Source organism: Myotis davidii, unplaced genomic scaffold, assembly GCF_000327345.1.
Source record: "Myotis davidii unplaced genomic scaffold, ASM32734v1 scaffold151, whole genome shotgun sequence".
In the NCBI taxonomy this organism is placed as follows: Eukaryota; Metazoa; Chordata; class Mammalia; order Chiroptera; family Vespertilionidae; genus Myotis; species Myotis davidii.
In genome coordinates this window covers 2,031,934-2,058,583 of record NW_006285248.1, presented here as the reverse complement: position 1 = coordinate 2,058,583, position 26,650 = coordinate 2,031,934, and the positions used below count along the sequence as shown (strand labels likewise).

At 42.4% G+C, this 26,650-nt stretch overlaps 1 protein-coding gene across 7 annotated transcripts in view; it reads left to right on the top strand.

Annotated features, from left to right (window-relative positions):
• Window positions 1-26,650, top strand: part of SLC8A1 (solute carrier family 8 (sodium/calcium exchanger), member 1) — a 68,856-nt gene that overhangs the window by 2,640 nt on the left and 39,566 nt on the right. For 2 of the 7 annotated variants that reach the window (XM_015558884.1, XM_015558882.1), the window contains exons 2-5: window positions 1,084-1,101; window positions 5,208-5,276; window positions 10,401-10,531; window positions 14,906-15,005. In XM_015558884.1, coding sequence (XP_015414370.1) covers window positions 1,084-1,101; window positions 5,208-5,276; window positions 10,401-10,531; window positions 14,906-15,005 — 318 coding nt within the window. Of the gene's footprint in view, window positions 1-636; window positions 658-1,083; window positions 1,102-5,207; window positions 5,277-9,873; window positions 10,229-10,400; window positions 10,532-14,905; window positions 15,006-26,650 lie in introns of those variants that run through there. The other 5 variants (XM_006755941.2, XM_015558883.1, XM_006755942.2 and 2 more) reach the window with 4 other exon arrangements.

Below are 26,650 nucleotides of genomic sequence, written 5' to 3'. Positions count from 1 at the left end.
GAAAAATAAACACTAATTCCTGGGATTTGAGTTTTGAGGACTTAAAAAACTAAGCATGTGTTGATGGCCAAAATATCATGCAAATAGAACCTACAGAGAGAGAACTTTATCTTGAGCCAAAGTGTCCTTTCAAAAATGGTGGTCAAAATGAAATTTTCTAAGATATTTTATCTATTTTCATTGAATGAAAGGTATAATGCCTGAGATCCTGCATGATTTAAGACTTTCATATGTTGAATTAACTAACTCCCAGAAAATATTTCAGGAAAAGACTCACTCAAATAAAGTTTAGGATTAAATTCATAAAATGTTTCTACTATAGTTCGTAAACTAGATATATACACTTGTATAAGCATACATAGTAGAAATGTTTGACTAAATGTCAAGCAATAATATATAGAATGAAATATATATACATATATATTAGTCAATTACACACATTTGCAGAAATTCGTGTTGGGATTATGTAGAAATATTCCCAATGCCACATTTCTTTGGGATGCACTGATATTTTATCAATGGCTCCCTACCACTGTCATCAGATCTGCCTGGATTTCTTTCTGCTGATATTCCTCTTGCTTTCATTATTCATCTGGTCTCTTATTCTGTGTTTGTCTTTGTCTGTTTCCTTCACAGCCCTGTTATTGAATGAGCTTGGTAAGCATTTCATTTCTTGCATTTCCTTTCCATTTTTCGAGGTTAATTTCCATTTCTGTCCGGTGATACAATAGCTTTCTGACTTTTATTTGAATTGATTTACTAGTAAGATTGTTGTTTAGGCCCATTGGCCTCATTTTTGTTAAGGTCAGATTTATATTCCAGTTTTAGTTTAACCTTTTGAAAAATCAGTGATTTCTTATGCATGCACAGAATTAAATGTGTGCACTAAATCCTATAATCTTAAAAGAATGATTAGTGATTAAGTCATGAACAAATGTTTTCATATTTTTCTTAATTGTAAATATAATTTGGCCAGTTTTTATCCCATGGATGGGTCATCAAACAGTCTGATAGCACTGATAATTGTTATTTAGAGTGTGACTTAAATAAATTGTAACATTTATTTATTTTTTTCTTTTTTAGGTGGCTTCACAATAACAGGTATGAATTTTTAAAGTCTATTGACATCAAATTTTACTTTTTACTGTCTGTTTTCACCATATATTGTGTACATTTTAAAAAAATCATTTGTCATTTTTACTTTCTTTTAATGAAGGAAAATGCCTGTATGGTAAGATAATTTTTTAATGTTCCTCATTTTCTTCAAATATCCTTAAAAACCAAACCAAAGCCTCATCTTATATAACCTGTATATTAACACTTAGCTGTCGCACATGGTGTGTTCTTGCTGATTTTAGACATTCAACGTTTTACACACTAACAACATGTGTGTTGTATTCATTTACACGCAAATTTAAAATATTCTATAATTGTTCACATTTTGACACTGGTCAGTTTACAAATGTTCACAGAGCCCTGGTGATGTGCAGTGTCCCCAGCTAGATATTCCAAAATGTACCAGAGTAACTAAGACAAGAAAACATAGGGGTTGACATCTAAGACTTCTCCATGGCCCAAGCTCAGGACACTAATAGTAGCTAATACTCCATTGGGAGAAGACCCATCCCACCATCCCACCACACCAATATGGACAAACCCTTCTTTAGGGACTTAATTTTTAGCATTATTAACACTTGTAAATTAATGAGTAATATTTCTACCACTTAAAGTGCATTACAAAATGCTCTACAAAAACTGAAAATGCCAGTCAAAACGTATAAAACCCTTAAATTCAGACTGGTACCCAGCCTGTGTGGACCGTTTTGGTTAGCACAACTCTAAAGCTATTTTCTTGTATATGGAAGAAAGGTATTTCCTTACAGCATCATCTCTTTTGATCCTTTCTATTTCCTCATCCTTTCAAAATCATCTACGCAGATTTAGAGGGAGATAAATATCAAACGTCCAATATACTGTGTAGGTGTTAGTATTCTAATTCTTTTTTCTGAAATCAGATAGCTAAAAAAAATTTTTAAGAATATATTGCCAAATATTCTAATGTTGAAAATGCTGTTTTGAGTGACAGGGTTAACTTCAACCACTGTAAGTATAAACTCATGATTCAGTAGCTCCAACATGATTCTGTCCAAAGTGGAACTTTCTGAATATGAGCAATTTCACATGGACTCTTACTCTCCTCTGCCTCTCTCCAGACAAAATATTTAATGACAAAATGACTCAGAGACATAGAAATTGAAAAGGATAAAAATGTTAAACAGGACAAGTCCTGGTAGAGGACTTGTTAAATCTGACTCATCTGAAGTTCTCCCGGGTGAAGTCTCCCAGTTCTGCACGGCCAAACATGCTGTTTTCAAATCCAAGTTCAGGAGTTTTCATTTCTTTTTTAAATTTTTATCTTCTTTGCCTCATCCACCATTTTAACTCCTTGAAGTGTTCTTGGAAATATTCTGTTTCTGTCGCCCAATATGTTAATTATCCTGGTGAGATTTGAGGAAGGTAGAATTTGGGCAAGTTGAGCTTCATGGCTTCTTTGAAGTAATTTTTTTTAAGTCAACCATTGTAGAAATACTATAGTACCAAGCAGCACCTTCAGCCCTATGTGGCCTGCTAATGAGACCTGAACTAAAAATCTCTGGCTGTAGAACGAATGCCTTATTAAAATGCATTGAGGTGTTTGGGTATCTATTTCCTTTAACATTGAATGTGTCAGGATTTGGCTTTGAGGGTCTTCCTTCCATATCACTTGAAACATCTTCTCTTTTAGTATCTAGATAATTGGATCCCAGTTTCTTTTCTCAGAAACTATTCCTATAAAGCTCTGGAGTGTCTGTGCAGTTATGTCCAACGTTTGCTGCCTTGGCCACATCTTGCATCCAAGAGAGCAGAATCACTTCTTCTGAAGGTTTATGCCATTTCGTGTACTTCATCAAGTTCTTTCTTGTTTCTGAAAGTTTCATCTGACATAGAAGTTTTTGTGTTGACACCACCTCTTCCCAAGACTTGAAATTGATGCTGTTAGAACTAGAGAGAGTTCCAGAACTTTGTGGGAATCTCTACTTTGGCCTCTCCCTTTACATGACCCTTCTCCTCTAGAGCTAGGCTGGAATGCCTGGGATCCACTCTACAGATGCTTCTGGGGAACATTCTGAGACTTTGGTCTCCACAGTGTAAAGCATCTTTAAGTTCCAAGCAGTTTTTCTTTGATGTGTGTTTGAGGCTTTGGAGGCAAGGCGTTGAGATACAGGGGTAGTAGAGAGGAATTAGTCTAACCTTTGGATTTTTAAAAAGATTTTTTTTATTGATTTTTAGAAAGAGAGAGAGAAATATCGATGTAAGAGCTAAACATCGTTTACCTCCTGCACACCCCCAATCGGGGATCAAGCCTGCAACCTGGGCATGTGCCCTGACTGGGAATCACACCAGCAACCTTTTGGTGCGTGGGACTACACCCAATCAACTGAGCCACACTGGCCAGGGCTAGCCTTTGGATTTTGCCTGCAGCATTTATGTGTCTTATGCAGCTGAGTGTGAAAATCTAAATTTGAAGCAGAATATATGGAAATTTAAAGAACTGTTTGGTGCACAGCCCAGCACCTATATTTCAGAGATCTCATTAGTTAGTGGTGGCCATTAAGTTCTGGAGGTACTTTTGGAATTTGTAAATCTTTACCTGTTGCCCCAGAGCTTGCTTCATTGAAAGGCTCTTGTTTGGACCTATGAGCTCATTCCCCCTTGACCCTCAGACACCTTACATGATAAAACCCTATTCAATATAGCTCATTAGAGTTTGCAAAGTAATTCTTGTTTATTATATCATTTAATCCTCAACCTATAGAGGAAGATATTATTGTTCTCACTTATAGGAGAGGAAATGAGGATACAAAGAGATTGATCAATCTACCCCACATCACCCATTCAGGACTCAGGGCCTGGCCCTCTGACTTAAGTCCAAGGCCATATAATGAGTGTTCCGATCCCAGCAGTTTTATTTCCTTTCTCCTAACCACTCCATTCCTTCCTGCATCGTCATCCCTTTTCAATTCAAAGCCCAGCTGTTTCATAAATGCCATCAGCATGAATGCTAGTCATATGAAAAACCAGGGGGACCCCAAAAGAGGGTCCACATAATTTGAATATATTTTTAATAAAATTGAGTATTCTGGCTCAGTTTGGAGAGGAGAGAGTCATGTCTGATTCCTCAGGCAGCGGCAGAGTTCCTTAATTAATTCAAAGTATATAACAGTCAATATACCTCTTTTAAAAGCTAGTCTTCCAATCACATTATGCTCATCATGTTATAGACTAAGTTAGGCACATGGAAGGAAGCCAAACTATGAAAATTCTGACAGTTAAAAGCTTTAATCACTCCAGCACATAGGTTAGAATAACAAAGCCCCTTCAAGCTCAGTTTTATTTTAAAATTTAAAAAAACAAGTCCCATAGAAGATAAGTGCCTTGTTCAAGTTTAGACAGCAAGCATATAACAGAGTTGAAACCAAGTCCTCAATCTCATGATTCCCAAGTCAGGTCTGGGTAGCTCTTACTAGAAGCCAATAGCAGATAGATGCGGTGGTCAGCTGAACCGGGAGTTTGATGAAAACCCTAGGCCTAGGTAATCCAAACAGTTGCTATGACTATAGTGTACCCTGCAATGACAACATTCTCCCATTCACAATCCCCAGGAAATATATAACATGTTCCCAGATGTTATGTTATTTGACCCTCAAACAAACTTGTGATGTAGACATCGCAGGTAACTATTGTCCTTGTTCCACATGTGAAAAAACTGGGGAAATGGCCTACTCTGGGCTATGTTGTTGGCACGAATAGGAAAATCAGGCTACCTTTCATCGCACCAAGTGCTTTCCATTGTTTCATGATGCCTCTGGAAGCAGAAACTTAGAGGGTGTGAATACTCCATTTCAGAAACCTGCAGGAACCTGGCTGCGCCCCCTACTATGGCATGTGTGGTTCATTCACATGATCTGGTTTGGCTTGTAGAACACTTGCGCTATTTGGCTCTCACTTCTGCAACCTACATAGGAGCAACCTATGAGCACTCAGTCCTCTAACATTGCTTGTGATGTGTGCATCTCAGTGTGATGTTTAGCTTACTAATTCTACAGAGCTCTACTAGCAAACCTGTGCAATGCATCCTGCTGACTTTCTGCCTGTCCTTTTGCTAGGCCAACCTGTCTTCAGGAAAGTTCATGCTAGAGAACATCCGATTCCCTCTACTGTAATCACCATTACAGGTACTCGTTTCATCATGATCCTAGAAAACCAGTGTGATGAATTTGAAGTGAACTGTCTTCAAATGTTCTTCAGGTCTTTAGACATTAACGTGACCCAGTTTAGCCCCTGTCCCCTCCAAAACATTGCTGAATAATGCAGTGGCTCTCTGTAGCTGGGGTTGATGGCAGATTAGCAGCAACAACACACGGCCCCATTGGCACAGGACAGGAGGTGTGCATGGTAGAGGGATTAGCATGGACCATCAGAGGGGATTGATCCCAATGGCCTCTCCCGCTCAAGTTTCAATATATCCCATGTTGCTTGCAAAGCTTGCTTCTCAAGCATGGGTCTTTCATTCCAAGTATACTGAAGTCACTTTGAAGGCAAGCTGTATTTCTTCCCAGAGCCTGCCTTTCCTGCCTTCAGCCAACATGATGTGAGCCATATGTGCATAGATGATAGTCCATCTGTGAGGTTTCTCCAGAGGGGAACATTGGCAGGGTGACTGGAGGATCCCACAACTATCCCAGATCTCCCTAGGTTCAGAGTCCACAAACCATCTCCTTGACCTGCATCTCCGGATGAGGACACAGATATTCACTCTTTGGTGTCACCACAGCCCCTCACTGGCTATGGCAGTAGAAACTACATGTCTATCTGTCCCAGTAACTCCTTCTTCATCCCCACCTCCCACACCCCTACTCAATGATCATGATACCCAGCCCTGACTGCAGAGTTGTTCTAGAATATTCCTCATGGAAACAAAAGTACAAGTCTCCTCAGGCTCTTAACAGAGAGGCCAGTGCTGACCACTGTCAAGAGGTCTCTGCTCTCAGACTTTCAGCATAGATCCGAGTCAAAGATTAAAATAGCCTGGAGCCAGTTATCCCACCATTGGCTTTGTACCCCTTTTCCAAATTCGAGGTTGTTTGTTAAGATTAAAAATGGCAAATACATTAAGAAGAATCAACAGTAGCTCCTCAGGCACAGATCTGTGGGTTGTACTGTTTTCTAATAGGGATCCCTCTCAACCCTTCACTGCTCACAGTGACGCTGCAGCAAAATGCAGCCTGAGCCAGAAAGTGTCAGCAGTAGCTTGTGCATCCCTCTGCTCTGTCCAGACCCCAGGTACCTACTAGCTTCTGTGATTTACTAGCTACAGAATCGATTACCAGGAGAAGGGAGGCTCCCCTACTGATGATTTTATCACAGGCTTGTTTTATGTCCTATCAATACTGATTTCAACCGTGGCTATTAATTATACATTTGATCTTTAAGTTGTGTTGGTTGGTTAAGATCATGATGTTATATGATATGTGATTTATTATTAGCTTGTCAATAAATATGATGAGTTTGAAAAGTACACGTGCGTATATATATATATGTATATATATATGGAGAGACAGAGAGAGAAAATTAATTTTCTCACTCTGCATAAGTAAGGAAATGAAACTGATTTGACCATAGTAAAATGGATTGCATTTGATCCAACACTCAAAGTTGAAAAGGAAACAAACATAATAGATAATTTTAAAATGCTGTTAAACTATTTCTCTTTTCAATAAAATTTATTTAAAAGAGGACACTTTTTTAAAAATAGACTCAGCTATCTTCTTTGCCAGTGTCAAAAATTTGCACCATCAATGCTAATTTATTAGTATCATTATAGAGCAGTAATAGGATTTACCCAGCTGCCCTTTCTCAGTTACATATAAGTGGAGTGAGATCTTACACGTTCATGACATTGAGTCAATGAAATTAGCCCCGACCCTTCCATGACAGTGAGCCTTTGTGCTTTAACTTCTCTCTGCCTGGAATGCCCCTCCTTACCCTACCACCACCGTCACCTGGCAAGCTTTTATACCTGCTGCAAGGCCAATTTCAAATACCTCCCCTGTCCTGAAGCCTTCCCTGACGCCTTCAGACAGAGTGAGCTGCTTCTCCACCTGCTCCCTCAGCCCTTACCTTGCACTACTAGAAGTTGCCACACCCACATGCCTCGATTCCCACTAGACCACAGGTTCCTGGGAAATGGGGGAGGAGGCTTCAGTGTGCTCACATATTGTAGGAGCCCAATAACATTTGTTAAACGAACAAATCATCTTTACATACAAAGAACAAATAACAGGTCTTATCTAACAGTGAGTTGGAGAGTCTCACAGCAAATATTTATTGAATACCTACTACATTTTATACATTGTAATGGCGGTTGTGATCACAGTTTGAAGAGCAAGGAGACATTCTGTCTCGCTAAGTTTACATGCTGGGTATTTATATATAAAGATAACCAAAAAATTTTTTAAATATTAGCAAGATTTGTGCTCAGTGTACACAACAAATATAATGGAATTACTATAAAGTTGGAATGGTCATTCCTAAATAGGTCAATCGGGATATTTCATGCAAGAGGAGGCGGAGTTTTGAAAGATTAAGTTGGGTTTAGCTGGGTGGAAATGGGGAAGCATTTCCAGATAGATAGACAATAGTTTAAAAGTGTAGCATTAAATTCAAGTCAGGTTTGGAGCAAGAGTAGGAAGTAACAGAAACAAGCTTCTTTGCTTTCCTATAGGTTGGTATGAACCTATTCAGAGAGTGTTTCCTAAATTTTGTTTATTCTCTTACCTCCTTTATAATATTTGCCTTTATAACATACCAACTATATTTTCATTTACTTAATGTAATATTCTGAAATTGCCTCATGTTTGTGCTCCACTAGATTTGTTTTTAAAACAAAATTGTCACTAACACAAATGGAAAGCTAGTATCAGTTTTCATTAGTAGTAAATAAGGTAAAGAGAAGTTAAGAATGGAAAAAAGTTATTAAATTCTAACTAAATACAGCCAAATGCTCTTTGCCTGAGGACTGTTTTCTCTTTCTTAAATGGTAGAAACCCAAATGTCAGAAACTAGTTACAGACCAGCAGCACCAAACTAAGCATTTCTTGATCAGAAGGACTGAAAGATGATTAAAAAGGGAATAACCTTTTCACTCACTGTGTGATTCAATTTCATTTCCTACCATGTCCATTTATTCAATACCATACTCCAAATCATTTCGCTTTGTGAAATGCAGCATCAAACAATGCCTTCAAATCACTCTTCTTTTGTAATTTCTCTGTTACTTGAATCCCATTAAAATCACCTTGAATCCCATTAAAAGCAACTTACCATTTATGAGTGAACTGCAGAAAAGGGAGAGGAATAATAAATGCTATTCCCCAATAGCTTTGCAATTCAAATAAAAATCCAAGTTGTAATAGTTCTTCTGAAACAAATAATTCTAACTTGATGTAAGTCTTCAAGGCATGCATGTTCAGCCAAGGTTTTGAACAAAGAGATTAATATAACCTGCTGTTATGAAAACTACCAACAACATTATCCTGTGTTCAAGGATCAGATGCAGTAAAAATCAAAACATGATTGATGTGTACACTGAGTAAATTGGACATCACATACGTCAGCCCACCCCCTCGACTACACACACATAATTTCAAGGACAAATCTTAGGGATGCCAATCAGAACCCTTTGTCTTTCCCTTGGGTCATAACTTTCCAAGCCTACTTTTAAAAAGATGACCACTGTTACAGTTAAAATTAATCCCCCTGCACCTCTCCTTTGCATCTGCTAACATTCAGCAGCAGTTTCTGGCCCATCCCAAATCACTTCTTTTTAGTCTTTATCCCATATCTTCAGGGCCGTGTAATCACTGGGGATAGGAAAGCAGATTCTGAAATAGCGTTTTAGGAAGACTCTACTGAACGCATACTAAAGAATTCATTGATATGCCACGCTCTGCTTTGGGCTTCCGTTGGTTTTTACTGGTGGTGTACATAAAATGCTAGCGGTGCCTTTAGCCCATCTGCTCTGTGCCCTAGCAGTGAACGACTGGCCTAGGAACCAGTTGTTGCAACATTTGCTAGAGTATCACATAGAACCATCACAGGAGGCTCCCTCAGCAGAGGGAAGCCATGTATCTTTGGACGGAATGGAAGGTATGGACTTCTGCAGAAGCTGATGCCTAAATGCAAAAGGCAGGGAGCCTGGGTTAGAAGTCCCTCAGTCAACAGACTCCTACCACAGGCAGTGTGCCTGGATAGTTCTAAAAACGAGCGCATCAGGGCTGAAGTCTTTCTATACCACTGATACTGCTTCCTTGGAGATGAGGGTTATTCCACTAGACTGTGAGGGGAAGTGGCCTGCCTTGCTGCAGCATCCTGGGCCTTGAGGATAAAGGGGCTGGTGAGTATAGGAATAGTGTTTGACCTTCACATGTGCATGGCCTTTTCGGTCTGGGATTTATCCTAATGACCTTCAAGCAGAGAGGAGCCAACTGTGCGCTTCCCCTCAGTAATGGACTCTCCAGTCCAGTAACATTTTCTCAGCACCCCCTAGGCTCCCTGGGGTGTAAACTACATGGTGGTTCTGGAAATAGTCATGCTGACGTGGTGAGTAGTTTTAACTCCCCAAAGGTATCACCTTTACCCTCCCTGTTTACTTTAAGATTAACATGGTCAAGGTCTTCCTAGCACATTTCAGCTTTGCACCAAAGAGAGGAAGCCCTGAAGCAGGCATCTTACTGAACCATCAGATGGATGTTTTGCTTCTTAATTTGCAACAGGGGTTCTTGGCAAATGAGAGGCTACGGTCAGAATTTCCCTTCCATCATCTCTTTGGCCGTGGGGCATTTCTGTTGCTTCTAGAAAGTGGAGAGAAAGAGGCCAGATTCCTTTACCCCTTGAGTCACTCTCACTCTTTTACTAGTAATTATGTTTCCTTTTGGTCATGTGATAAAGGAATGTGCGTGAACAGCCAGATGAGCCAGTGTCACAGGGGACAGCAGAGTGATTCCCACAACGTAGACGACGTGCAGGCAGAGTTTGTCAGTGATGTGTCCCCATAGTTGTTTTTCCTGGTCTGCACTTCCACGTGTGCTTAGGCTGCGGGACTTTATAATCTCTTGCTGTCATAATGGTAGGCTGCCTGACATACTTAGCATCTGTCTAATACTCCCTCCAGACTTATGGTCTCACCAGGGAATTTTAGTAGGTCATTAGGGCTTCCTTCCTTCTCCGTTTCCTGATCCAGGGAATTCCAAATAAAATTGAGCACATTGCTCACACTTTCTTGCCCTTGCCTTTCACAGAGGAATGTGACGACAAGCAGCCGCTGACCAGCAAAGAGGAAGAGGAGAGGCGCATTGCAGAAATGGGGCGCCCCATCCTGGGAGAACACACCAAGCTGGAAGTGATCATCGAGGAATCCTATGAATTCAAGGTATGCTCACCCACACCGCCCGCCCAGGAGGCTAGGGCCATCCTGGGATCAAAGCTTCATATGTCTGATCCACCTGGAAAGAGAGGCAGATTTAATTTCAGGAACTTGCTCACTAACTGAGAGACCTTCACAGCGGCAGTAGAATTAGACTGTTAGTAGGGAATCAAGAGTTCCCAGGAACCAAACAGCATCAGAACCAGGACTCCATGGGTGGCATTTGTCAAAGGGTCAGAGGTGGCCCAAAGGGAGGGCTTCGTCTGCGAAAGTAGCAAGGAAAGAAGCAAAGGTGGATTCCAGGAGAGTGTTATGTGTGGAGGAAACCAAGGTCTATTTGAAATATCTAATAAATCTACTAGAAGAAAAGCAATCACACCGAAATCTAGGTGGCTTTTGTTAGATACTGAAAAGTAGGAGGCTTCTGTTTGGGAGGGGAGATGGTAAGCTCTCCCTATGGAACATCCCATCGACCAATGCCCATGGATATTTAGTCATCCTCTTAAGGTCCCAGGACATTTTAGCACACTCAGCATACTGAAGGTATAAGCCTGTGACCCGAGAGCTCATCATTGTGCTGATAAAATCAAATTCCCAGTTCTCTAGATCAGTGGTCGGCAAACTCATTAGTCAACAGAGCCAAATATCAACAGTACAACGATTGAAATTTCTTTTGAGAGTCAAATTTTTTAAACTTAAACTATATAGGTAGGTACATTGTTATTAACTTAATTAGGGTACTCCTAAGGCTTAGGAAGAGCCACACTCAAGGGGCCAAAGAGCCGCATGTGGCTCGTGAGCCGCAGTTGGCCGAACACGGCTCTAGATGATAACAATCATTTTGCAGAAGTTAAACAAATAGGCCTTAGGGTGAGCTTAGGACTTTGAGGCGCAAGTTCCTATCCATTCTTAGCTACTCCCTCTGTCCTTAGTCCACGTCCCATCCCGCCTCACTCACATCACCCTAACATCTGAGAAGACTCTAGCAGAGCCACACTTAGTTCTGTGGGGGGATGAGGAGAGCATGAAAAGGAGCAGCCTTTCTCTGGCTTTCCAGAACTGCAAATCCAGAGCACAGCAGTATTCTCTCCACTTGTTTTTCTTTCTTTTCTTTTTTTATTGATTTCAAAGAGCAACAGAGAGAGAGAGAGCGAGGCATCAATGATGAGAGGGAATCATTGATCAGCTGCCTCCTGCATGCCCTCTACTGGGGATCAAGCCTGCAACCTGGGCATGTGCCCTGCCTGGGAATCAAACCATGACCTCCTTGTTCATAGGTCGACTGTCAACCACTGAGCCATGCCAGCCGGGCTCCACTTGTTTTTCAAAAGCAGACTCTGCTTCTGTTGGGAAACCAGAGTGAGGGGAGAATCAAGCCACCAGCATAGAAGCCTCAGTGTTTTATCTGGATTCTTTGTCGCCGTGGCCTCTTCCTTTAGCAGGGCCCATTAATCTTTTTTGTTGTTGTTTGTTGTTGTTATTATTTAGTTCACAAATTGAGGTGGCTTAGAGAAGACAGGTGGAGAGTAAAAATGCTTTTGCAATTAAAGTGGAATTTTTAAAAGATAAAAATGCAATTAAACTTCCCCCTTCAAGTAAATGAAAAATCTCTTAACTTTGCTTTCACTCATTCCCCTAGAAAGAGCAAGTAGGGGTCAATTCCAAGATCAGTGCTTTCTAGGCAGACCCTGCCCATCAGAGCTCACCTGTTGTTTGGTCTGGAACATGACTGGTGCACACAAGCTCCCTGTAAGTCCAGAGTACAGATATTTCAGACCATCTAATTCCATGGACCAGACTGTCCAGATGTGCCCAACCTCACTCTTCCTCATGCACCTTGTTTTAGGGAGAATCAGAGTGTCCGGTGCCACTTGCTGCAGCAGAGACTCTCTGGCTAGGCATTTCTTGTCTCCCACCCCTCCCCGGCCACTGATGGGGAACTGTGTGTTCGCTCCCTTATACCACACAACCCCCAACCTTCCCCTTCCATGTACTAGGACAAGGAAGAGCAATCACAGTGCCTTCCTGTAGGAAGTGTTAGGTTGAGTTGGGTACGGTAGGGCAGTCTTTCAGAGAGCAATGCTTTCTTGAGTCCAAAGCTCTCCCTGGTAACCACCCTATTGATCTGAGCATTTAACAGTCCTCCAAATCTGTTTACGTAAATCTAGTTGTTTGGGGCACTTATCTTCCTAGAATAGTTTCCATAGACTATTTCCTTCATCCTGTCTCCTCAGAGTTCATCAGTACAGTTACTGTTATCAGTAAAGAGTAACTTGGGGGCATTTTTCTCAAGTGCCCTCAAGTATCATTTTTGATACTATATTATCCCCTTAAGAAATGTATTTTTCTAGACCATGGCTATTTTAAAGAACTTGTTTAAATGTTTCAGAACTGCATTAAAGTCCCACATCCGGGTGACACCTTCCAATGTTCCACTGGGTTCTTCTTTACTTGTGACTGAGAGCTTGACTTTCCCAAGACCCATTGCTGAAGGTGAGGTTATAGCAGTCGCTTACAAGGCAGTAAAGGGTTTGTCACTGACATATAGGAAATCTCCAGATAAGCATAGATGGCATTACCCCAAGTTCAAGTGTCTGAGCTTCAGATTCATCTTATTCCTTCGGTCTCCTCCCATGGGTCAAAGGAGGACACATATTCAAATTAAGTCCTAGGAAGAACCCAAGCTATCTCATAGTCCCCCAAGGTTAACATGAACTAAAAGTTGATAATCTATCCTGAGTATTACATATTTATAAATTTTAAGTTTATTCTAAAACTTAGTTCTTTAGAGATATTTCTTGAGGCAAGTCTGCATTCAACTGTTAGACCAGTTTATCTGTTCGACTGTTTATCTCCAGGTGATAAACATGAAATTCTCTGGCGAGATCTGCCCCCAAGTTTCCATTACATTTAGGAAAAATCAAGGTCATTTCTTGTTTCATTCTACACAGAGTCTTGGCATCAACCAAGACACTCAGAATGCTTGATGAGATGTGGCTGAGCTGAAAGAGAAAAGCCAGATGCTTGCCACACACTTAAGTTGTGGTGGCCAAGAGCAGTGATGGCTATAGCTACTCTCTGAAGCACTAGCAGTTCTAGACACAAGGCCTGAGGCCGAAAGGTCACCACCTTAAGGACAAACAAGCTAGCCAAGAATGGTGTTGGCAACCCAGAGTGGGCCAGTTGGAGATGGGCCCTCTCATGTTATCGCAGTATTTCAAGTCAGTTCAAAAGACTCTTGTTGAACTAACACACTTGGCATTCTGATTTAGCTTTGGTCTCTAGACAGGCCCCTCGGATCGCTTTTTTTTTTTACCCCCATTTAGCTGATAACGTGCTCTCTCTCTCAAACCGTAGTCAATTCAGGTACACTTCGTTAAATGTGTGCAGAGTTTGACCTGAGACAAATAATACATGTTTCAGCCTCTTTACCATTAGTGGGAATTCGAGGATGCTCTGGCAGTAAGGGTGTGGGGGTAGTGTAGTCTAGGTGGTGGTCCCTCTGGAAGAGCAGCCCCGTGTCCTGGACATGACCCTGCTCCCTGTAGTGGCTGTGATGTGGTAGTGCTTTGGGTGCATCTTAGTATTTTTGCAAATGCTCGGCTGCTTCCTCTTGTTACATTAAGTGACAATTAACTACAAAGTGCTAATTGTAAAAACCAAGTGCTTCAAAAAGGTGGAAAGAAAAATAAGGGGTTCAGTGTTAGTAAAGCAGGGAGGATTCAAGGTAAATAGCGATGTGCCCTAAACTCTATGCATTGTCCTCTTCTCGACATGTTTGCAATAGGAGAAGAATGAGAGTGAGTTCTCTGACAGCCACCAGGCTGACAAAATCAGGAGTCAGAGAAAAATCCATTTATGGGTGATCCTACAGCAGCAATTTGGAGGTTCTGCTGTCTGGCTGCAATGTATTGATAAACAAAAGTACAAGAACAGTTTCTATGCTTATAATCCACCTGCCAGTTCCGGTATTCACAGATATGTAACTGCTGAGCAGGACATATGTGAATTCAGTTGCAGACAGCACACTATAGATAAAGCCAGTCGAGAAACAAGTTCATAAAGCATTTAGGGGGAGAGGGGTGGGCTTTTGCAACATCTGTTCTTCTGAGCGCCGAGACCATTCCTCATTGGCCACTTAGGCGGCGGAGGAGGCTTGTGTTCGCTATGAAGAACAAGTTTCCCTTTCAGCATGTTTCCAAGTAAGGACTGTGCCTGTTTGCATAATCATAACAGTGTTTGATGTCAATGCTGTTGTTCTGAGCCTAACATCTGCTACCCTTTATATAACTCTGGGGTTTCAAAAATCATCAAGGTCTTAGCTTTTCCAAGGCTTAACTAACCCAGCAGTTATTATCTTATCCTTTTCAACCTTTCTAGAGCACCGTGGACAAACTTATTAAGAAGACAAACCTCGCCCTAGTGGTCGGGACGAACAGCTGGAGAGAGCAGTTCATTGAAGCGATCACTGTCAGTGCCGGTGAGTGCCTCTCTCTGCGTGTTATAAATTCTAACGACCAAGCTGCGCTTTCTTTCTCTACTGTGACCACCGGTCTATGTCAAAGTACCAAAGAACTTCCGTGATGAAAATTGAAAGAGAAATGAATGTACTGGTAGCATACATGCACATTTGGGGGACTAATTTAGACTTTCTAGGTGAAGCAGATGTCCTCAAACGTGACAGTCTTCTTCATCTACGTTGCTCCCTTCTCCCTGGAAATAGACCCGATACATGTAGAGCCTTTTGGGTCTCTCGGGGAGCCAATCACCAAGCTTTGTCTGGAAAAATCCCTGAAAGCGGAAGTGGTCAACTGAAGGTCACAAAGGAAACAGCAAGCTCCTAGGCGGGCCAGGCTTATATGTCCTCACTTCCCCACCACCGTCTGCGTCATTTCACAGTCCTCCAACCACGCCTCACCAGTAAGTGTCTGCACCGGCACTAGACGTGCAGATAGAATCACATTCTCTTTCTTCCTGTATAAGCGAAGTGCAGAGTTTTATTTAGGAAAACCCTACAAAATGAATTGTTTTTGCAAACTCAAGGAGCCAGAGACCCTGAGGGACTTAAATATAGAAAGAAGTGTTCCTTTCCTGGGTTGTCACGCCTTGTCGTGTGTGCTCGTATAAAGACAGAGCACAGTCCCTCTCACATACTCTGAAAGCAGCAGTTCAGTGGGACTTTTTTTTCCCTCCAGTTCTTCTGCTCCAGCTCCACTGGATTTTTTCTCTTTAGAGATCCCTGCAGGCTCAGCTTCTACTGTTCCAGCTCATGAACAAAGCTGGGGTTTTCTAAATAGTAATTCCCAAACTGTAAAATATGGAAACCGCATCCCCAGCAGTTGGGCTATGACTTCTAACACAGCCCCCTCTTCCCAAGCTGCCACAGAACCACTTGACAGATCTCCCAAGTGCTGTGGGCACGGGGGGTGGTAAAGATTTTTGTGCCTGAATTAGTGCTGTTTATAATCACATGTGGTTTCTTGTGATTGAGTATACAATGGAGACTTACGAATATTAAATGGCGAGTAATTGCTTAGGAGAGTAGATTTGGAATTTACGTGTAGACTCTGATAGGTGAAAGGACAGAACCACTTGACAGATCTCCCAAGTGCTGTGGGCACGGGGGGTGGTAAAGATTTTTGTGCCTGAATTAGTGCTGTTTATAATCACATGTGGTTTCTTGTGATTGAGTATACAATGGAGACTTACGAATATTAAATGGTGAGTAATTGCTTAGGAGAGTAGATTTGGAATTTACGTGTAAACTCTGATAGGTGAAAGGGGAACCTCCTTGGCATTTGGGCTGCGATAACAAAATACCATAGACTGGGTGGCTTTTAAACAACAGGCATTTATTTCTCACAGTTTTAGAGGCTGGGAAACCCAAGATCAAGGTACTGGCAGTGCTGGTGTCTGGTGAGGACCCTCTTTCTAGTTCATAAATAACTATCTTCTCTGTGTGTCTGCACAGGGGGAAAGGGGTGAGGAAGCTCTTGAATCTCTTTTACAAGGGCATTAATCCCATTCGTGAGGGATTTGCCCATCTTTGAAAACCTTTATCTCCAAATACCATCATGTTGGGAAGAAGGTTTCCGCATAGGAATTTGGATGGGACACACAGGTGCAGTCTATAGCACTCCCTCATGATGGCTTATGTTTTCTATAAATCTAAGATTAGTATCTGAGGCATGAACTGTACTCTCTCTTCACAGAGAGAAAAACTAAAAGGACAAAGACAACTTGAATAAGAAACTGTTGGCGAGGGCAATGGTAGAAGATGTAAAAAATAACCCAATTATTTTATTGTGGACTTTGACACATCAGATTTGAAATATCAAAAGCAACCTAAGACTTAATGCACCATTACTAGTAGTTTCCAGGTTTCCTTTGACTGAAGCTATAGGAGCATCTGCTTAATGGTCATGTGCTGGACATGATCCATTTGTTTGTCTATATGTTAATCGTTGTTCTTGGTGTGAGGGATATGACAGTGAATGAAACAGGCAAACAACCCTGCCCTAATGGAGCTTCATTCATACAGCAAATAAGTAAAATATGTACGTTATGTAGGATATTGTTCATGACAACAATAAGGCTATGGAGAGAGACAGGAAGTATGAGTATGAGCTGCATTGGACAGTGGCCAGGAAGACACTGTTATAGACACATCAATACCAGATATCTTTTTCTAGTCATGGAGTGGTTTTGTGTTGGTTCCTTCACACATTTTTTTAACTCTCACGGACCAGGCTAAATGTTTTATGACCCCTCTATGGCAATCGAAAAGGGTTGATTTAAACAGTGAAAGGTTGTGCTGCAAACCTGGCCAAAGTTGTGTATTTGATCCTGGGCAGAGTAGGTATACAGAGAAACACCCATAAAGATGCTATACTTTCGTATTTGAAAAGGGGAAGGTTTGGGCTTGCAAACATTTTTAGATATTAGGTTGAATTAAGTCCTCTCAAAATCCCACGGAAGAGGTGTTAAGAGTATTCTTACCTCTAGAGGAGGAATCTGAGCCTCAGCTAGGCAGTACTGCTTCGCAACATAACTCAGAGCCCAGATCCACTAACTACTAGTCCAATGTGCTGCCCACTGCCCTTAAGAGAGAGAACTTTCAGAGTGAGAAAAGTGTTCCCACCTCTGTCTCATTGAATGACACTAGTCTTGTCACCTCTCCTGGTGCCATTCTCGGGATGGGACTAACTTCTGCCCAGCTCCTTTTGTCATAGGCACCTCCCACCGGTGTTACCGAACAGCCAGTGAGAGAGGCCTGTCCCCAACCTCGATCCTTGTCTTCTCATGTAAATAAACTTATATGAGAGACTATATTGGGAAAAGCCAATTTATTAAAGCTATTAAAGTATGCACATTTATTGAAAAGGCAAAGCAAGCAAGCAAACCTATACATCTGGATTATGAAGCGCAGACGGGCTCTCAGCTAGTCTGAAGATCAGGTTGGGTGGGGGTCTGAGGGGTTCTATACCCTCCTGTCTATATGTTTGAAAATTCCTTTGCTGCATAATTTGATACAGACTGATTCTCCAGATTCCCCCCTCCCTCTTTTTTTACTTTGTTGGGGACTTCCCAGAATTTATGAGCAGCCCCAGCAACGCTGTCATGCCAAGCCTTGATACTGCTGGCTTCTCTGCTCAGGGAGTAGAACTGTCTTTTTTCCTTCCCCCTTCCCTTCTCCCTTTCTGCATTCTCTCATTAGGGAAGTTTTTTTGGAACCATTTGCTCTCCTGTCCTTGGCTGGAGGAGTTAATGGCTGGTTAGTTACAAGCTGGCTGCAAATTGCTCACTGTTTGGCCTTGTTCTAACATTCCTGTCTCAGTTTCCCCATTTCTCCTGCCCTGGAATCCTATAACACTTTGAAGAAATGTTAATGAATGAAATGCAAAACCTCTCAAGTATTCTTATGCATCGTATTGGGTTTTTATGCTCTTAAATGACGGCTGGGGAGTAAGACAAAATTGCTTAGAAATTTGCAGGTTTCAGGGTACATTGACCTGATTTACAATTTTTGAGACCGAATATAAGGAAAGCAAACTCGCATTTTACGGGCACTCAATTACCTGAAAGGCAGTTAGAAAGCTCAGTGTTTGTCTTTAAGATTAAAATTAAGCATCTAAAGAATGTTAATTTTCTTAGGCTGTTAAGTGGACAATAAAATTGGTAAAGCAGCATTTATTAAAAACAGACTTTGATTGGATTTAAGATTTCATGGCTAAATAGTTGCGAATCAGAAAGATTTGCCTTATTAAAAATATGGAATTGCTTTGCAGTGGCTCTACTGGGAGCGTTTCCCTATGCAATTTTCTGTGCAAAATTAAGTCTATATATCTTGCTAAACAAAAATAATAATTGTGTAAGCAGGAGTTTGCCTCTGTTTTTCACTGATTATATTTAAACTAGTTTCAAGGTAGACCCCTGGCAGTCTTTTTATTCCCCTTCTTTCCCTGAATTTCATAGCTCAGTTGCTGGGCCTCCTATGACCATCGTGTGTCTGTGAACCAAGTTCTTACTGTTCAGTATTTGAAGACTGAAAGGATTTATGAGACTCCAGAGATTAGGTAGGGATTAAGCAGTCAGGGCCCCGTGGTCCTCCCATCATTTCCTGCTGGAGTTACCAGGAGCAGTGGCTGCCACAGTTGCCTGGCTGTCAGAAACTTTCAAGGCAGCCCAATACCTCCACCAGGTTGGCTGACAATGTGTCGGCAGAGAGATGGATGTCTAAGCAAAGCTAGCATGCACTGCACGTCCGGTGTGAATTTCCCCAGTGCATCTGCCAGGACAGAATGGAGGGTCGGCTTTAAGAAATTACGTACCAGCTAGGATCCAAGGGAGCACTGGGGTGTCCAGGAGAAGGGCAAACATCGGCTGGGGAAGGAGAACCAGAGGCCCATGCCAATCCCACAACTACCGCATTGCTGCGGTGAGGTGAGCGGGAGGGCCATGGCGAGCCTGGCTTTGGAGGCAGATGTGGGTTTGTGGCCCAGACCTCCAGAAACCCTCTGGGTGATTCTGGGCAGCTTACTTCACCTCTAAATCTCAGTTCCCTCAGCAGAAAGTGACCACTGCTCCTCTCTCATGGGGGTGCTGTAAGGATTCATCGATCACAAAGGCTGTCTAGACTATTGGAGACCACACTTGGTCGTTGTGAGGCAAATCATACTGAAGATCCTAAAATAAAATATAACTACCTGGTGTGTAAATGAAGTCAAATCAATTTAATTACTAAAATTTCTCAAAGACTAAAGACATGGCTCGTCTGTTTAGCTTTATAGTGTTAGACATGTGGCTTTATATCTAAGAAAATCAATGTTACTTGCTCAAAAAGTAACACTGATCAATGGCAGTGCAGAGTCCGGATCAGCCCAGGATTCATTCCAGTGTGAGGAGAACGTCATTACAGAGGAGACACTCATCATTTCATGTGTCAACCTTGGGTCATAGGAAAATCCCATTTAAGCAATTACAAGAATAATCCTGCTGGGTCAGGTTTGACAGGACCTCCGTGTGACTATAGAACAGAGCGTGGTGTGTGTGGTGGGGGGAGGTTAGAGATTGGGAGTTTTCATTCTGCCCTGTTTCCTTTGTGACTATAAAGATTCCTACATACACAGACATGTATGTTTGTGTACAACCACACATGAACACAGAAACATGTGTGCACACAGACACACACATAGATATGCTAGACACATGCCAATGGAGACATGCACATGCATGCACCTTATATGGCATGCTACTTTATTCACTTGAATAACTGAGTTGCAGCATGAAATAGGAAGGTTTTTACTTCAATATTTAAGTCTCCTGAAGCCTCGTTCAGAGTCCCTCTGAGCAGTGATTTCAGTGTTTTTCTATTCATGGCACACATACTAGTAAACTAATTACTAAAATTCTGCAGCACATGAAAAATGTATTTTTGCCAATATGACAAAAAAAGTAGGTATAATTTTGATTCATTCACACCAAAAGGCTATTGCTGCCATTTTCTTATTTGACAATCTAAGGGAAAAGAGGTCAGTGCCCCTGACTAAATAGTCAGGTACTGCATGTTTTAACAATTCTTGCAGCACACAGGTTAAAATCGCTGCCTTAGGGAGAATGCCAGTGAGTTCCGTTCAGCACAAGGGAGGTGTTTGTTTGCTTAGGCCAGTGATGGCAAACCTATGACACGCGTGTCAGAGGTGACACGCGAACTCATTTTTTTGGTTGATTTTTCTTTGTTAAATGGCATTTAAATATATAAAATAAATATCAAAAATATGTCTTTGTTTTATTATGGTGGCAAATACCAAAAAATTTCTATATGTGACACGGCACCAGAGTTAAGTTAGGGTTTTTCAAAATGCTGACACGCCAAGCTCAAAAGGTTCACCATCACTGGCTTAGGCACGTCCACAGGCTTCTCCTGCCTAGTAATTCGTGATGTTCTTTCAGAAAGCCACACACTGCCCTCTGTTAACTGGTAACTTTAAGTCCATAGCACTAAGCGTTTTTCTGAAATTCTTTTACTTTTGACAAAGATTTTACATGTCTGCCTAGTATTTATGGGCATTGTCACAATGAAGGAACATTCAAAAGTGGCAAAAAAAAAAAAAAAGAAGATGCTTTTTGTAGTCTTGGTTCTTACTAACTGTATAACCTTGCCAAAGTATTAAACCTTTCTGAATTTTGGTTTTATCATCCTTGGAAGGAGAGGTTTGAACTAGGCAAGTCCTAAGACATTGTCCAACATTGGAATGTGGGGGCTCTTTCCATGGCTGTTATAGTTCTTCAACATCCCTGATGGCATTGAGCTTCATGGACCACACAGTTTTGGCAATGGGAAAGTACTTAATTTGGCAAACCACCTACCTGGCTTGCTTAAATTAAATATTCAGCACAATAACAGTATATAGCCATATCTATTCTCCTAGAAGGAAAAGGATGAGAAAAAAAGTCTTCAAATATAGGCTCCAAATACAGCCTAGAAAATATAGTCAATAATCCTATATAATAAAAGGCTATTACGCAAATTGACCAAACGGTGGAACGACTGGTCGCTATGACGCACACTGACTACCAGGGGCAGATGCTCAATGCAGGCGCTGCCCCCTGGTGGTCAGTGCACTCCCATGGGGGGAGGGCCACTCAGCCAGAAGCCAGGCTCATGGCTAGTGAGAGGAGCAGCAGTGGTGGGAGCCTCTCCCGCCTCCGCGGCAGCGCTAAAGATGTCCAACTGACAGCTTAGGCCCACAGGGAGTGGGCCTAAGCCATCAGTCAGACATCCCCCAAGGGCTCCCAAACTGCAAGAGGGCTCAGGCTGGGCTGAGGGGACCCCCCCACTACCTGCCAAGTGCACAAATTTTGTGCACTGGGCCTCTAGAACAAAATAATATTAAATGTGAACTGTAATTGAAAAAACACTTTTTAAAAGTGTAGCCTCCAAGAAACTGAGATGATGACTTTGAAAGGGTCTATTTTCTTCCTGCCCTGTGACTGGAGCTTGAATGCCCATGTGACCCTCTACAGTAAAAAGGCAGACATTCAACAAGAGGCCAGGCTGGTAGGTGCAATTACCTGTTCTCACTCACTGTGCTTCACAGTAGTTACAATCAAACATGTGACTTCAGCTAAATAAGAGTGAAGGACATGGTCTCCCAAGCCCTCCAAACAAAGCTGGAAATTAGTTTTGTCACCAGTCTTTCATCCATGCACGCTCTGTGGAGTGATAAGTGCTCTCAATTAAATTGAATTACTTAATAGCAAAAGCTGTCAGCCCTAGGGTGCCCCCAGACAAATAATTCACTGGAAAGTGCTGTCAACCTGAAGACTGATCCATTCCATAATCCTAAATAAGACATAACAAAAATGGCATCTCACGTGAGTTCCAAGGGATTGCCATGCAAGCTGGTCTAAGCAGATATCTGCCTAGCATTCCCTCTGTTATTGATCATCATTACTGAGGAGACACTCTCATCACTTAACATGTCTACCCTGGGTCATAGGAAAATCCCATTTAAGCAATTAACAGAATAACCCTGCTGGGTCAGGTTTAAGAACCTCAGTGTGACTATAGGACAGTCAAAATAAAAGGTGAGGGGAGAGGGTGTTGGAGATTGGAGTTTTCATTTTGCTGTTTCCTGATTGACTATAATAATTATTAGTTTTCCTTCTCTGAAAATCATAAGTTGATAGGTTTGTGAAAAAGTGATGTGGCTCCATAAAAAATAGTAGTTACAACTGCCTTAAAGAAAGTCTTTCAAAAGCCTGCATATGAAGTTGGGGCTCACTTTATGCTTAAAATAATGTTACCGTTTATAGCCAGTACTTTATATACATTGTTTCTGTTCTGCACAAACATGAGGTCAGTATTTTTGTCCTAAGTTTACAATTGAGAACCCTGAAGCCCAATGCAATGGCTAATTAGTGTCACACAACTGGCAAACGGCCAGCTGAATATGGAAACCCACCTGAGTCCAAAAGCAAGTACGCTTTTAGCACAACCCTCAGTGTCACTCCTACAACTTTAATTCGGGTCTTAAGTGGCCAGTTTTGTGTGAGTTGATGCAGACAAAAGGGACAAAGTTGATGAGCCTTTCACTCGCAGCTGCACGTGGGGAAGTTAAGGGTCTGGAAATGAGTGTGCAGGCATTGCACAGAGATGCAGAGGGACCAGGGGGAACACCAATCATGGAAAGTAGACAGGCGCAGCCACTGCATTTCCTAGAAAGCCCAAGTTTAAGCCCATCATGAGGAACCCAGAGGGACTTCCAAATTGTTTTTGTGACCTCAGGATTGCATTTATAGCTGCTGCTAAAACATACGTCAGGCCTTCCGAAGCAGAATTGACTCGATGCCCACCCTGTCCTCTGAGCTCCTGCTTTGTCCCTTTGGTACGATGAGTTATGCTGGTAGGTTTTCGTGCTTCTAATCACTAGGTGCTTGAATTAATAAGAGTAGCCATTATTTTAAACTCTAAACAGGAGATGTGAGGGACACTGCTATCCTCCAACTTACTTCTCATCCCTTTTTTCAACATATGGCTAAAATCGTCACTTTTTTTGTAATAATGCTTTAACATGGATGGCAAATAAAGCATTTAATATAAAAAAATACTAGGCCCATATTGATAGGGAGGCAACACAAATCTGGGATGCCTATCAGCTTTAAAATGTCGCTGATAGCAGGATACCATATAGAATCAGGTAGCTTCATCTCTCAGCTCCAGAACGAGGCAGGCCAGCTACCCAGGGGGGCGAGCACAGAGGGCAGGAGAAAGGAGCAATTATTTTCTGGCCCCTGGGTATGCTTTCGTTGGTATTTCTGAAAAGAATATTGGCTTGTTGGGCTGTTTTTCTCTGAAATTGCTTATTGCACAATCTGGAGGAAAACACTGTGTTGGAAGGCTCCAGAGTGATTCAGCACTCTCATTTAAGCCCGAAGTCACGTCTCTAATGCGGCTTTTGTCTGGAGAGGCGGCAGCTCAGCTCTGCAAACAATACGCCATCACTGGATCCAGCAGCTCTTTTGTGGGCAAGGCTGCTGCGATGCAGTTTTTCGTTGTGAACACAGTTTTAGTTGTTGCTTATTAATCAAGGCACCAGGCCTGGGGGGGTTTCACCCCCAAGTGTGAGCCTTTGTACACGGCTTTTAGAGGAGGAAACATTTCAGCATAATCCTAAGAGGCGGAAAGAGGGAAAAACTTAGCCAATGTGTACCCATGCGCACATGCATACACACACACAACACCCCAAAGGCAGGGAAAAGACTCATAACAGTGACTTGCAGCATAAATTCTTGCTGTTCACAGCCTGCTCCCGCGATAAAGACCTCATCATTCTGGTCCCTGCAATCACAGCTTTGACACACACTCCCCACCCCTTGCCTCTTTTACTTTGCCTGTGTCTGGTCATGTCCGGCTGGTCTTGAGACCTGTGAGAGCATCGTAGACCAGAATCCCAGCACAGGGCTGAAAAGGAGCTTCCAGATCAGCTCTTCCAACTCTCCTGGCTGTGGTCAACAAGGATCTGAGACCAAAGAGTTAAATAGCGTCATCCTAGGTCACGGAGAGGCTGTTTTAGAATCTCAGGTTCTTGCTGGAGCACACTGCATTGCTCTCCTTTTTGTCTTGGAGTTCGCATTTGTGCAGCCAGTACCTTAGCCCTTACTCCCTTGATGTTACCTAAGGACCCCGGGGCTTCTTGATGATGTGATGCTTCAGGATTAGGCAAAGCGAAGACCCGAAGTTTTCCTGGGCCAAAAACGTAAAGGCGCTGAATGGAGCGGCCCTGCCACTGATGCACAGTTGTTTTGTGTTCACACCAGCCTCACAGCAGCCCTGTGCAGGAGGTGTTCGTGAACCCATTTGTAAGATGGGAAAATGGAAGGTAGGATTCACACCCCGGCCCAGGGCTCTGATTCCCAGGCCAGTCCTCTTTCCATCTTGTCACGCGTGTGCCTCCCAGAGTATAATGCCTTAAGCCACAGGCTTAATTCCATTCTTGGTCCTTTGCTCTTGCCCCAGGGCCTGTGCACAGGCTGGTTCCGCTGCACGGAAGGCTTCCCCTCCACATCTGGATTTTCTCATCCCTAAGGTCACAGCTCACAGATCACCTTCTCAGGGGAGTTCTGCATCCTCCCAGCCATGCTTTATTTTATCACCTGACTTCATTGTCCTCAGAGCCCATACTGATATCTGAAGTCATCGTGTTTGTTCATTTTATTTATTTTTTTAAATACAGGGGCTTGATTGGTAACAAGCTGTGTTTACTATTTATTCAGAGAGGAAGGGAGAGGGAGAGAGAGATAGAAACATCAATGAGGAGAGAGAATCATTGATCAGCTGCCTCCTGCACGCCCCACAGTGGGGATCGAGCCTACAACCTGGGCATGTGTCTTGACCAGGAACCGAACCATGACCTCCTGGTTCATAGGTTGATGCTCAACCACGGAGCCACACCAGCCGGGCCATTTGTTTTATTTGACTACTATCTCTTGTCCCTGGGAAGTTCCTTTAGGCCTATTTTTCTGCATTTCCAAAGCCTGACACAGAAATGATTAATAAATATTCACGGAACAAATGGATGGTACAAATAAAGTCCCTCTTTCAACCACTTTATTCCTTTGGAAAATTTACTGCAGATATGGGTCCAGGTTGGGGGCTCAGTCTAGGCTTATGGTTCAAATTAGTGACCTGCAATGTTTTTTAGAGTTGAGACCTATAAACTTAATAGCATTTGCACTGTGCCTTAACCAAATAAAGAAGATAGGCCACAGACTTAGCGGTAATGAGAGAGAAAGAGATCTCTTTAAGATGGTTCACATTGAAGAAAAGCACCACAGCAGCCTGATTCAGGTTATTACTGGTGAAAGACCAAAAAGCCACTGGCAGACAGACAAACTTGATTGTCAACACCCACTTCCCAGCCTACTCTCTTAAAAAAAAAAAAAGTATTCATGAGCAGTGAGGGCATGGAGATATTCCATCTGAATTTTACTAATAAGCTAATCCTCCCACAACAAGCAGATATTACTACATATAAGATCATATCTTCTCTTAAAAATCTCAAGTACTTATTAACAGCACAAAAGAGGAAGTTCGGGATGGCCAGCCTCGATTTTCCAGGACAAGAAATGGAAGCACGAGGTGCCTCCTGAGGTGCCCAGGAGCACGTCACTCATCAAAGCCTCTGTTACCTGTGGAGGACCCTGATCACGGGGGGATCTCTTTGAAAATCACAACAGAGAGGAGAGAAAGGGCAAGCAGGTGAGGGGTGCCCCGAGGCACTGCAGTCACTTTGTACTGTGCAAACCGAGGCCATGGTCAGAACCTCAGATTCCCAGCTATGGTCACCACTTTGCCAGCAAATCAACTCACAAACCCATCGTTAGAACCAAGTCCCTTCAAGGGTTCCTGAGACCAGGAAAGCAGTCGCCGAGGAGGGGAGTTGTCGTTGCTGAAGGTCTAGAGTCCTTCCCATTTGCTACACAGAGAGATAGGTACCTGCCACCCGCTTCACAATAGGGCCAATATAAACCACTACGGGAGAATTTTTCCCAAAGATGAAAGGGAAATCAGACTCGTTAGGAAGAAGAAAGGACATAGAACCAGCCATTTGGGGGAATGTT